The 14,445-nt window shown below is 38.8% G+C and overlaps 1 protein-coding gene across 7 annotated transcripts in view; it reads right to left on the bottom strand.

The window, feature by feature from the left end:
- Window positions 1–8,816, bottom strand: part of KANSL1L (KAT8 regulatory NSL complex subunit 1 like) — a 57,060-nt gene extending 48,244 nt beyond the window's left edge. For all 7 annotated transcript variants that reach the window (XR_014895129.1, XR_014895131.1, XR_014895132.1 and 4 more), the window contains exon 1: window positions 7,695–8,816. Coding sequence is in view for 3 of the 7 variants with exons in the window: in XM_085299328.1 (XP_085155454.1) it covers window positions 7,695–8,785 (1,091 nt within the window). In the remaining 4 variants the exon portion in view is untranslated. The remainder of the gene's footprint in view (window positions 1–7,694) is intronic.
- Window positions 8,817–14,445: the final 5,629 nt, after the last annotated feature.

Genomic DNA, 14,445 nt, shown 5'->3' with positions numbered 1-14,445 from the left:
AATGACTGCAGAGAGCAATATCCCGCTTTTAGTGAGAACCAGCCTCAAACAAAGCTATGTGCTGGAGGCTGGGGGCAAATAATAATAATACTGATAGCATCGGTTCAGGGAGACTCTCTGGTGCTCAGAACTATACTGCAATCTCCACAAAGATCTGCAAGCAGGTCATTCTTCCTGAACCATCAGGGATACTTATCTTTCTTGATGCTTAATAGAAAATTTCACCTGGCAGAGATTTTTCCCCTGRAACACTGCACAGCTTCAGAACAGATGGGTTACAGTTCTCCTATCATCTGCAGACATCAGCAACTGCTTATCACAACAGCTTCTGGCGCTCGCTCCTGGTCCCGCCGTCCTTGACGTCCTGTGCCATTTAATACTTTCAGAACTGCATCCAATAACGTATGTTGATATTAACACATAGCGCGCACCTTGATTTCCCAAACTGAGAAACTTTATCTAGCTGAACACTTTAGCTGAGCCATGAGGCCTAAGGAAGTTATGCATTAATATCTGAAGTTACCAATTATAGCTGTGATTTTCCCCTGAAAACAAAATTCATGGTACAAAACTACTTGGGGGAAAAGTAAATAGCAACAGAGTAAGATTTTTATGCCTTCCACAAATCATTTGAGAAGAGGCAGAGGGAAGAGAAGAAAGGGGGGAAAAAATCAATCAAAAAGTCTGTAGGAGATAACTGAAGATATAAAGAGAAAAAAGGAAAGAAACTGCACACTCCCTTCAGTTTTAAATATTTGGAGAAAGTTCATGGGGAGAATCACATTGGAGCTCTACAAGCTCCCTTATCTCAGAAATTGCATCCTCTGACTTAATAAGGTGTAATAGCCAGTGTGTGCCAGCTGGGGGGGAGGAGGGACCTATCCAGAAACACACACTTATCACAGGCCTTATATTAAAAACGGAATTGTTACAGTTGCACTGAATTGTTAACTCGGAGTTCAACAAAAGAAGAATTCATATTCTTAAAGCAGCGCTGCCTGCTACTGTTCTGAACTTTCCCATCAGCTGACTTTATGACCCACTAGGTACTTTTCAATTTTTTTGAGCTGTTTATGGTAAAAGGCCAAACTGGTTGGTGGAGGGGGGAGCGGGTCAGTTGGAATATTAACTGCCCAAGAAGCAAAAACCTGTGGAAATAAATAAGCAGCAACCTTTCCTCTTTTAATTAAAAAAATTAAAAMATAATAAAAAAGCAAAACACATCTCTGCCAATACCTCTTGGTAAAAGTAATTTTAAAAATAAGATTCCCCAACTTCTTCCACCAAACTGCAGCATGCTGTAGATTAGAACACCAAGGAGCAGACAAGAAGCAGGCAGTGCACCTATGCAAAGGAAAAACTCAAGAATACCAGGGCTAACTGGAAAGACATTTCTTGTCTTGCTTTTGCAATGGTACACAGCAGCAGCCCAACCAGAAAACTCCAGGAATGCAAGCCTAGAAATTCTCTTTTAAGTTAAGTATTACACAACTGCTCTTGAAAAAGAAAAGAAGTAGTGCTACAACTGGATCTCATACTTAACATAAGTTAAGAGAGAGCTTACAGTATAATCCTTTAAAGATATGTAGAATGGAAACATCATACAAGCAGCATTACCAGTGCTGCCTTGCCATTGAAGTTGGTCCCGACAGCTGCATCTGCATTCTTACAGGAGGGAGGTGGGTACAGCATTCCCAGAGCACCGAACTCCAGCTTGCAGCTAGCTTCATTGAGCTATGTGAAAAGTCTGATTTCGACGCAGAAGAGGCATATAGAGCTTTTTTTTTTTTTTTCTGTACGAGAGCTTTTCTGAGCACAAAACTTTAAACAGTTGATCCAGAATTTAAACATTAGGTAAAACATTTGGATGAGAGTAAATTTACAACGAAAGTAACAATACATTTACACCTATTTCTGTTTAAAATATGACGGTAAATCATATTTTATGATTAAATTAAAAAAGAGTATAGATCAATATATTTAAATTTGACATCTCAAGTTACATTCCTAATCCATATTTAGCAGTATGAATGAAATCCTGTTACAGAAGACCATTCCTATTTTGGGAAGTCTTTATGCACACTTTTTATTTAATGTGAAAAGGAAAGCATTTAAATGACTTCCTGAATCAGGAGGGACCCAAGTGCACTGACCCTTAAAGGCACTGGATGTATCCCTTTGAAGGAGATCCTTATGAAATCAATTTTATTTACAAAACTAAATAATATTTTTCTTATTTTACAARATGTTATCAAAGATAGTTCATTGTTATCTGTAAATAGATCTTTAACAAACCCACACACACATAGTGGTTTTGCAGAAGTAAAAAAAAATAGCCATAAAATACTTACTAAATAGCAGTTCATATCAAGAACCAAAATCTACCATTAAGTATGCAAGATTATCATGCATGTACATGGATCTGGTTATTAGATTTTCTATTCTACTATATTGACTACATGTTAAATTGTCATTCAGAAGTAAGTTTTTATTTAATATGCATTCAACACTCATCTAACTCATAAGCTTTGACATTCCCAGCTCTGAGATTCCCTTGCAGGTTACAACTTGTCAAACCTTTTGCCTTACATTGAAATCATTCAGTTTGCTTTCAGCAGTTGCAAAAATATTAATGTAAATACAAGTTAGAAATCAGGATCTTCACTTACAAGAGCATTACTCTGGTATTGCAAGAAAGAAAYCTTGCTCAAAACCAAGTTATTGCTGCTGTACATCAGGCTTCAAAATGAAAACAATAAATGCATGTGGGACCCTAAAGGACTTGTAAGCTCATCTTTTAGAAATCCAACCAAGTAATGCTGAATATACGCTGAAATAATACATGTATCCTTAGAATGAAAATAGAGTGTAATATAAAGCTAGCTTTTCTTTCATTCCCTGGTAACAATTCTCCTCCCACATCCTAGTGACAGGAGCCAAGAATTAAGAGAATGGAATTCATGAAAAAGCAATGCATAAAACATTTCAAAAATCAGTGTATCATTAGCACCTATGAGTCTATACTTATTCAAAAGGCCTCACATTAATCTTTCATGTAAATAAGACATTTTCTTGACTTGTAAAAGTAAACAGGACTTAAAAGAATGGAAACAATTGGGGTTTTGTGCATTAAAAAAAAATTATAGAGAGCAGTATTTAGTCTTGGCAGACTCTCCTCCTCCCCGAAACCAGAATTCAGTTCTCTTATCAGGTATGAAATGAAACTACAGCTCCAAGTGGAAAATTAGGACCTGATCTTGTAAAAACAAACAGCTTCCTCTTATAACATGGCTCAAAGACAGACAATAAACTCCAGCCCTTAAGCGGTGCCTTCTATAGTGTGGCCTGGAGAATTGCATTGATGTTGCTCAATTAGCCATGAGAAAAATGCTAGGAAAAATGGAAAATAATCTAGAACAAACAGATTAGATCCGGAGATATCAGTCATAATATTTTCTTCCTTCCTGCATTCTCTCCCCCTTACTGCTCCCCTCCCTGCCAAGTATTTGTACTAAGAGCAGATTTCCCATCTTCTCTCTTTCCAATTGGAAATCCAAGGGCGAGAGGGGGGAAGAGAAATAAAAAGAAGGGGGAGGATTGACTATCTCTGCACATTCATCATGAAAGTTTCCAGGCACAATAAACCCTGTGGGCATGGAAAAAATGTAACAGTGCTTCTTCATCAGGCTTGAGGTTGCTGGAAGATAATCAGTAAAACATGTCTTGCAGAAATCAGATGAAAAGCTTAGAAGTATTTCAGAAGAAAAAAGAAATCCACCAAATGATGCAAAAGGACTGAATTCAGATGGGGGAATGAGGATTGGGAAAACAGAGCAGGGGACTGTTTGCCCAAGAAACACTTCAAGAAGGCACATCAAGCTGGACTTTTTGTGACTAGACAGACACTTACTTGTTCTGCAGAAAAATCTATTTTAAGAAGCTTTTGTCTCTTATTAATCAGGCACATGCATCGCTACTGGATGGTGTGAGCAGCTGTGCCCTCAAAGGATCACAGTGATCTACCTTTTGATCTTGAAAAATCATTCACTTCATGTGTGTAAGACGAAAATTTCTTTACCTTGCAACTTTCAGGCTTTCCTACCTAACATCACCCCAGCATCAGACTTCTTTGTGGTGCATCTGTAAACAACCAGAACTTTACTTCTAACCACATCAGGAGCACACACAAATACACGAGGAAGGATGTACAGCTGGCCTAGAAAGCTATGACATGCAACATCCAGAGCTGTGCTGTTGAAAAAATTTGAGCATTCTCCCCCAAATCACCTTCTTTGAAATCTGTCATCATTTGTACTGATAACCTTTGTCCTCACAAACCACCACAAAAAGTTCCAGGTAAATGCAGCTGGTGAGATGTTGTCTATTTTGCACTTCAGGTGGTTGATCTGAGCTGTGAACTCCAGAGGGAACTACTTATACTCAGCTGTGTGATATACTCAGCTTGGGCCCTCTGCCCATTTTGGTTGGACACCAACATTGGCCTTTGAGAAACCAGACAGAAATACTATCATATCCCCTACGTAGTATCTCATGGAATTTCCTCTCCCAAAGGCTGGAATAGTACTAGCACATAATACAAAATACAGATGAGAAGTTGGTGCATTGCCTAAGAAACCTTCCATGAAAGTTGTGACACATTAAGGACATTCCTAAGCTGACAGTAGCAGCAATATGATAAAAATTCCTGAAAAGAGCCAACTATTTTTTCACATTTCTCTGTGGGAAATATTACAAAGGACCATGTGTGTTCCAACTGAGCTCCTGATATAGGATGAGACTTTTCAGTTACTCTGAAAACTAGAGAAGTTCAGTAAGTATTGTGCATTATCTACTAAAATATTTGAGCTCACCAGGACACCAACAATCTCTTCCCCAAGGACAGCACCTATATAATGTGTGAGGGATGAACAGCAGTCCAAAGCGTTCTAATAGCTATTTGCAACTAAACAATATAGGTATTGAAATAGATGGATAAGAGCAATCTTACTTGAGACACAAAGCATTGAGATACAGCTCAGGAGAGCTTATGTCAACACTCGTTGGGCAAAACTCCTTTCAGGATAATGAGAATGAACAGGCTCAAAATGCTAAAAATAGCTCCAGGTTCTTTCCTATCACGAAGAATTTGGAGCAGGAATCAGAATCTCTCGCCCTCTGTCACCCAAGAGACTGTTGTCAGGTAAATGCCATAACAAGAAGCACCTTCCCCCTTGCACACTGTATTGACCATAAATAAATAAATAAACAAACAAACATGAAGTCACAGTAATTGCCTTGAGTTAGATGCACTCAGTAAACTGTGATACAGTGAAATTAGTTTCCATSAGGCTATTTCTTTTCCTCCAAGACTGTATCTCTTTTTTAGTGCATACCACATGGTGACCGTACAAAAGGTCAACAGAAACTACCTGAGTGACAAGGAAACCAGAACACTGTTCTCTGCTCATCACTGCATTAATAGAAGCTTATAACATCTACCACTGAATACAATGAAGAATATGACAGTGAGAAAGAGTCTTTGCAGATCATGAAAAGTCTTCACTGGGAGAAATAAAAGTCATAAGCAAGGAAATGAGTTTTCTCTCACCTAGGTAATCACATTATTTCTGGAAAGCACTGAGAGCCAGTTCCCTAGGAGAGAAAGGCATTTCAAAGTAACATAAATCCACTTAGCAAGAAATAAAAATGGATCCTAACTTTATCTGTTTCCTTTGTCCAGCTCAAAGGCAATCCAGAGAACCTTAAAGCTCAGCAAATGGCAAATCCCAGCAACTGTGCTGGTCAGTAGCTGACATACCTTAGTCATGTAGCAGAGGCACAGCCTTCAGCCACAGAGACAAGCCTGGAAAAGGTGGAGCAAGGAAGAAAGCCACTCTAAGCTTAAGGAGGCAATAAATTCAAACAAGAGACAGCCTGTCCTCACTGCAATGTTAATTCAAGCATTGCCTCAGCCTATGCACACAGACAAAAACCTTCAACTTAAATTAGGTGGTACTTTAACCCTAAGCTGGCTGGTGCCGGGGCACAGTTCAAACACAGGTGATTCTTGCACTTGCAATGCAGCAAGGCCCTAGCAAATGCACCCTTGCTAACCTAGTCATCTCTGTGGCTGGACTACTGTTTAACAGTAAGAACATAAAAAGGGGAAAAMAACAACAAMAAAAAAAAAMMCCCAGGTTGCATTCCGCTGAAGATCATCTGCGTGATCTCTTATCTCTAACAGCGGCCAGGAGAAGTCCAACAACAAGGCAGGCATGGAACAGCACTCCTCCAGCATACTCCCCAGCTTCCAGCGCGTGGCAGCTTGGGGATTTCCTGAGCCAAACATGGTGTCTTTTTATTTAATAGTCCTCAGTGCAACAAAACACACCGAATAACCTTTATGTAGAAAGATGACTGCAAGCAATCCAAAGGCCCGAAGAAGAAATAAAAGCAAAGGAACATCAGAATAGAAACTGCAATATCCTCGGCAAGAAAAAAAAAACTATAAAAATTCAATCCAAGTTTTGGATTATTCACGATCCTCTGAGAATCAGAATTAGTTTTTCATCAGTTTTTCCTTTTCAATTTATGTAATCACAAGATAAGAGACAGAATCATTACTCAGAAGTTCACCCTAATCAGCCACAAGGATGTTGATTCTGCTATGCTGGGAAGAGCCAACGATGCAACGATGCATTTTTCCATTAAAGGATTTCAGAAGGAGAACAGAATCTTTTGCAGATTCAAATCTTTAAGGTGCTCATAACTTAGTTGATAATTGATTATGCTTTAGTTTAGTCTTTAATACAGTGTTTATTATCCTGACAATACATAAAAGAAAATCAAAACTCATTTATACTTTGCATTTTTTTCTTCTTATCTGCTTTCAAAACCTACAGAGTTTAACAAAATGCAGTAGCAATTTGATACTATAACCGCACTATACCGAAGCTTTCACAACAGAAACTAATAAATATGTAACAGGGCACTTCCAAGAAACAGAACAAGAAAAAAAAAATATTTTTTCCCCCTCAAACTTCAGTCTCTCTCTCAATATTCTCCCACTACTGCTTAACAAACTTTTTGAACAAAAACAGTACTGACTTTAAGTGTTAGAAATGTAAGTGACATGAGACTCCTACTGAGCTGTTGTGTGTATGAATTTCTATTTTGCATGTCAGTGTCCTGATACSTAGCTTTTTCAGTGTTAATTCCCCCAATGACTGGATGGGTTGACATCTGCATTAATGATCATTTTTTGACTCTTTATCACATMGCAGTAGATTTTAAGATCCTGATACTGACTAATTCTTAATACCTCTAAAGAATAAACTGTTTATACCATCCAAAAATATCATTTAGAGCACTTCTATCACTAATTGTTTTAATTTATAGCATCATCTTAATATTGAATAGATAGTGGCATTAATGTAATGCAAACTGATAAATTAAAGCACAAAATCTAGCTCTCTATAGTCTAATAGAGTAACATTCCTTAAATGCTGTATCCAGAGGTTCTTACTTTCTGCCTGCATCCTGCCAAACCTAGCTCACGCGGGCAGTCCTGCTGATTTCAGTTAGCACTATCTATTGAGTAAAGTTACTCACACAAGAAGGAATTTGCAGGTCTAGACCCCTCTGGCTTGATTTATAACCATGAAGCACAAGTCTAGTAGTAATTTAACACTTACGCTTCCACAGTCATTCTTGCAGTCTGTTCATCGCAATCTTCGTCTGAGCTGCTACATGTTGCGTCAGAGTCGAGATCCTTCTCCACGCGAGAGAGCAGCCCTCCGGCAGAAAGTGCAAACCCCCGGATTTCACCCGGTGCAACGCAAAATCCGTTCTGTATGTCTTTGTTTGAACTATCCTCCAAAGTAGCTGCGCTATTTTCTGGCCAACCTTCATTGCAACTAAGGGAGCTACTGTGTGAAAATCTGGTTGGTTCGTGGAAAACCTTCATTCTTTGTAGCTGATGTTTCACAAAGCATTTCAGCTGCTGATCACAGTGTTTGATAACATGCTTTGCCAGGAGCATTTGTAAACGCTTCTGAGTTCTTTTGGCGCGACTGATTTCCATTTGTTGCTTAGTGACACACTGGAGCAAGCGAGCATACACCTCATCCCGAGCACAGCTCACAACCCCTTCTGAAGGCCTGTGAAGAATTTGGTGCAATAAATCCCCCTTTTTTGTTTCGGCACAGACTTCCAGAGCCCTACCCAAAAACCCATTCTTCTTGCACCATTTACCACTTAAAAGCTGCGTTTCTTCTGTGCCACTGGATTCGGTCACACTTGAATCCAAAAGTCTTTGCATTTCTGCCAAATTTGGAGATGTGATCTCTGGAAAAGTTTCCCCCTTGACCTGCTGCTCAGGTTGTGAACAACTAATCTGCCCGAATGATGTGTCAGCACCGTTACACAAGGAATTCCTCATCCTGGAGCAGTCGGGCTCTCCAGATTGCCTTTGCTTACCRCTTTTGTTGCTAAATGCAGAATTGGTACCCATTAACAAGACAGACTGATAGTGCTTGGAGGACTGTGGAGAACCAAAATGCTGCCCACTTAGGAGATCATTCCTGAGGTCCTGGGGCTCAGCCGTGGGGAACCCCAGGACAGAGCACGTAATCCGTGCGATGGGATCCTCTCGTATCGCCTCTTCCACTGCTCTGGAATTTTCCATGCACAAAGTTGTATCAGACTCCATAGCTCTAGAGGACAAAGAAGGTGACAAGTGGATACCATGACCTTTTGTTGCTGCCTCTCTGAGGGCTGGTGTCATTATAACTACTGTACGTAGTTTACAGCAAACCTGAAAATAACATGCGCCGTGTAAATTTTCTCATTTTAATAACATTGTATACATAAAACAATTCTGTCAGGTATTTCACTTTTAAATCRTTTCAGAATTATTCAAAGATGCTACAGAGAAAGCAAATTATCTAAAGAGCACAGACAGATCGTGTACCCTCGTGAGTCAAACAAGTACAATCTAATTTTTCTTTATGTCATACAGAGGTTGTTTCAAGTGCAGTAAAACCTTTAATGTCTCAGGGGACTAAGTGTTCATACCTCATTGCATTTCTGATTCTTTTACTCTGAGAAGACCTCCAAAGCTCAGTATCTAACTTTGCCTAAACTGAAAAACGTTACTATAAGCCATAAGACTGGAAGGATGCATTTAAAAAGTATGTGCGCACACACACACACACACACACACACACACACACAAACAAAGACTCCTAGAACTGTGGCTGCATTTTGTTTTAACCTGCTCTGGAATTAAGTATTGCTTTGAATTATATATTCAGTTTTTATTCAGGTTTTGAGTCAACAAGAGTATCAGTTGGTTAGAGCACGGTGCTAATAATGCCAAGGTCATGGGTCCAATCCCCGTATGGGCTACTTGCTTGAGGGTTGGACTAGATGATCTCCAGAGGTCCCTTCCAACCTTATCAATTCTATGATTCTATGAAGAGTATCACAGAAATGGCAGGTAGGCAGCTAGCTAACAGAAGTTCAGCAAGGCAGACCACTTGATGAATCTCTGCAACAAACTCATGGTTACTATTCAGAGAAACAGACTGGTTTATCAAATGCTTGTTACATATAAACTTAAACGAAATATACTCTATACACCCACAAATGCACTTTAGGAAGCAATCACCAAGGCTGACATTTTAAAAACAGAGATCTTTAAGTTCTAAGTGTTTCCTACAACCTTTCCTGTGCTTTGTATCCAGTTCTTCTTTACTCACTGGGCACTGTTCACATAATAAAAAACAACACACTCATAGCTCCTTGTAAAGAAAAATTCTTTGTTTTTACTCAATCTCCTCGGCCAGTGGCTTGAAGCACCTTAGATGAACGGCTCTCAAACTTCTGGGATCAGTATCAAACCTTTGACCAGTATCAAACCTTCCCCACTGCCAGTCAGCAGCTTTGCTGCCTTAACATATACTATTTCACAGCCCACAGTGCAAGAATCTTTGTTTTATACCATACCTTCAAATTTGTTTAGGAGATTATCAAAAATATCCCAAGAGATTTGCTTGGATGTGGCCTGCAGAAGCCTGTAAGATAAGCTACTGTCTGTTCTTGATTAAGAACAAATCCAGAAACAGGAGAATAGCAGCAGAAGTGACTGGAGCACAGTATTGCGAGTATTTTCTGTTTAATCTCTCTACTACTTGACTACCTTTTCTACCACCCTCTTCTAGTATCTTCATTTTCTTTGATCTCCACAGCAAATGCCTAGCTAAGGAATTTTCAATCCACCAATCTTGTAAGAGGTCAACACTTGAGTTCATCATTTACGGATCTTAAGAAAAGCAAACTCACGGTCTGTAAGCTTGGCTTGGTTTTAACCGAAGCTTTGCACCTTCAAAGTAAAGAACAGTAAGGTTGGATACGGAAATAAAGAGTTTAGAAGCACTAGTACTTTCTCCTTAACCCTCAGGACACCAAGCAAAGCATGAGGAGCCACATGCGTGGGTCCTTACACCCAGGACTGCCCGTATGCAGCATGCAGCTTCGGTTGCTCCACGTGCCTGTCTGCTGGGAGGCTCTTGTAACTCGACAGCGCTCTCAGCACCGGTTTGACGCGTGGCTTTTTGTCTTTCCACTTTTGTAACTACAACATTTTCAAATTCATCTTAAAAGAACTAGCAGGTGCAAGATTTTTTTTTAAATCCAAGAGAATATGGATTCACTCTGATGCCTCCTCTGTTAGCAAATGGTAAAGRACTGAAGTAAAAGTGATTTAGCACTGTTAAAATCAAGGAAAAGTGAACTGCATCTTCTYTGAAACTACCACCTTCTCTGTGGGTTTGCTACAGACTCCAGAGCAAGTTCCCATACTAAATCTTTCCCTGGGAACCCCAAGAAGATCTCTCAGAAGCACACTGTCAGTGGGATACCTAAGTATACTGAGTAATGAGATTATAACCTCTATCTTAACCATCTTCCTTAACTCATGCAGTTTAACAATAATGGGTTATTACCCCTGAGAGCCAGAAAATATCCACACATAGTGTAGCTATTGCTCAAACAAATGAGAAGACTAGAGACAATTTGCTTATTTTACATCTATATATATATATATATATATATATATATATATATATAAAAAAGCGACATAAAATTTTCAGACAGAAGTGTAGCGTTTCAACCTGGTCACATTCCCTCAAATACCACATATAATGCTGGTAGAGTTTCAAATTTCCTAAACTGCAATGAATATCATTGCAAATATCAAATTACTTGAAGGCATTTTTGMGTTTTGAAAATTTTCTTCTTCTTCAAGGGAAAAGGGGAGAGGAGAGAAAAATCAAAGTACTCTCAGATTAAACCACTAACACTAAACTAAAGCGCGCTAGACAACCACTAACTAATCAGGAACTCCTGACATAAGCTGTTTAAATTATAATATAGCTAAAAAACAAAGAAAATGCTTTCCAGAACTGAAATCTATTAACTTCCTACTGAAGAGCTTGCAAGCCTCACAAATTGCTTCTGCCCTGAAGACACTCCAGGTGTGTTCCTCTAATTTCAGTGACATTTAATAGAATTTAAAGGCTGGTACTGTCCCAGTCTCTAGCCTTAACTACCAAGCTCTCAGCATTTCTCTACAAAGCTCATTAAAAAAAAAAAGTCACTGATATATAAGCAAATTATCATGTAGAAATAGGTTTTAAAAAAATGAGTGTAARTACTTGGCTCCATAAAATTGTAAAATTTTAATGTTTACAATCTAGGGATATTTTATTTCATTTTGGCAGAAAGCAGCAAAAATGATTTCACTACACTGATTGAATAAGAGCCTCCAGAGCCAAACCTACTACCTCTTGCAATTACAAAAAAATGAAAGAAATTTAAGAGAAAAAGGAGTGGGAATGGAGGGGGAAATCATGCAATATGGTATCTAGGAAGAGACTGTAATTTCATTCCAGAAAAATCTTTTCTGTCACAGGTAAGCCTTTTTAAACATCCTTTTTCCAGTGTCTAATACCCGAGGTTTCTCATCCCAGTCTGCAGGCTGCCGCTTTTGCTCAGGTGCTCTTTCACTTCCCCACTCTCCCAGCCTATGGCTGTCACTTTGTCACACACTGCTGCAGACACTGCTCTGGAGGGCTTCTGCGTCCGTGGGAGGGGATTTGTTTTTTAATATTTCTCAGTTTCTGATATATTGGTTTTCAATTACAGAAATTAGGGGAACGTAAAACTCCTCTATACCAGCCTATTGCTCTTCTCTCCTTGTAAATCAAGTCACTTTTTGTCATCTCAAGTATCTGAAACCTTGTTAATAACAAGGTCTCTGCAGACAGTAAGATTTTAAGTTTACTATTTTTTTGCTTTCAAATTCAGGAGCTTGCTTTGCCTACAAATAATATTCCAATTTAATAYAGCTAAACTGTTTCCAGTTTCCTTGTACATTAACAATATTTCATATATATGAACTTCCAGTGTTTATCATCTGTTTGTAGAGATCTTACAGACAGCAAAGTGCTTCAAAAGCAAAAAAAAAAAAAAAAAAANAAAAAAAAAAAAAAAAAAAAAAAAAAAAGTTATGGCAGCAATTTTTTCATGTAATACCCAAAATTAAGATTCCCCAAGCCATGCCCTAAGGGAGGCATCTGCTTGAGTACCCTTTACCTAGCTCCAAATTTTCACAAAGCTCCTTAGATCATAACGATCTTTAAGAATTCATCCCTCTTGCAGATCCATTTGATCCTTGTTAATGAATTTCAAGCCACTGGCTGTAAAAAAAGACAAACAGCTCAGCAGGATAATCTTCACTTCCTCACAAAATAAAGTTTGCAGCAGCGACCACAAAAGAGATACTGGTCTCACTGGATATGCCCTGGTTAGGAATATCACACACAAAAAAGGAAAGATTGTATTGAACACACTTGGGACTGTTCCTTAAAAAAAAAAAAAAAAAAGTCTAAGTAGGTAACTTTTATTTTCAGTTCAAAAGCAGTACAGTTGCTCATGGCGGGTATTTAAACTTTTCAGTATTTTGTTCTATTAATAGATCAAAAAAAAGGTCTATGTGGGGAGTCTCAGCTTTCAGCAGTGCTCACTGTGCAGTCAGTACTATATGGATAAAATTGCAAGCTCCAGTATTTCCACTCCCCAGAAGATATAAGCATAAATTCCTCTTCTTTGAAAAAACACACACCTAAAAAGGATTTCTCTTTGAACAGTAAAAGAACTCAATTTAAGACAGACCACCCAAACAGTTTTAATCATAAAAAAACATCAAAAAGGACACACGTCAAGCGGAACTCATTAGTATTCATTTATGATAAAAATCCATGACTCATTAAAATCTCTGAACAAAGTTATTTTTCTCGTTCTTCAGCAGTGCCTCTGAACAGACGATCACATGTGATATCCAAGCTTATTATCGTTCCATCAACTAATTCCTGTTCAATCAATAACACTAAATCGTACACTTTCAGCAGAATATCCAATATCATTTTTAAGGTATGCTAAAATTAAAGACTTTTTGCATTAAATAATCCACACACACCTCCCTAAAAATGTTACATATGTTTCTAATATAAATATTTGTAATGCTTTTAGATCCATTGTTATGTCCGTATTGACATTTCAGTTATCCTTTTTAATTTCGTTTTTGAAGAGGACCATAAAACCTGCTTCTAAACAAGACCAGTTCAGCTCCTAGACACTAGTAAGATGACCGGAATTTTAACTCCCCACATCATTTACAGTATTTCACGATGCAAACCAACAAGGTGGGAGAGTCAAGCCTGCTTTCTAAGTCAGTACACTTACTAGCAATAACATAATGCTTTGTCCAGTTCCATCTTTTTTTTTATTAAGGAGAAAAATGAAATCCAATACTCCTTTGGCAGAAAACAAACTCTAGTTAGTCACTGGATTTTGTTCTTAGGTCTGCTGCATCGTTTCTCATCGTTGAGTATCAAGTATCTTGTTATGTTTTATTTTGGGAAATGCTTCAACATTTTGCAAACAAGGAGCCAATGAACTAAGCAGACTAGAAGACTTGCTCGAGACCACACAATAATTCGAAGCAAAAGCTGAAAGACGCACCTGGATTTGAGGCTCGGTGCAGAACTTCATACTCTGCTTCACTAAACACGTTTACCTTACAAGCATGGGGTCTCCAGTTTGGGAAAGCAACCTGGGGAGATGCACTGAGCACCCTGTCACTCACCTGGAGGAGGCTGTGGTTATCAGCGACAAATTTCAGCCCAAAAGAAAACTGCATATGAGAAAGCATATCCAAGCTTTCCATATGTCTACTGATRCAAACATTAGAGGTAGTAATAATGATAATAATAAAACCCCAGTGTATTGCGGTAACGTGCAGCAGAGGCAGAGCCGAGCAGGCCTCGCCGGCGCGGCAGGGGAGGGGACGGGGGCGGCGGCGAGACCCGCCCCACACGCCGC

Source organism: Rhea americana, unplaced genomic scaffold (assembly GCF_003343005.1).
Source record: "Rhea americana isolate MKP2758 unplaced genomic scaffold, rheAme1 scaffold_15, whole genome shotgun sequence".
NCBI classification, from domain to species: Eukaryota; Metazoa; Chordata; class Aves; order Rheiformes; family Rheidae; genus Rhea; species Rhea americana.
Note: the sequence above shows the minus strand (reverse complement) of the source record. Positions and strands in the feature narration are given on the sequence as shown.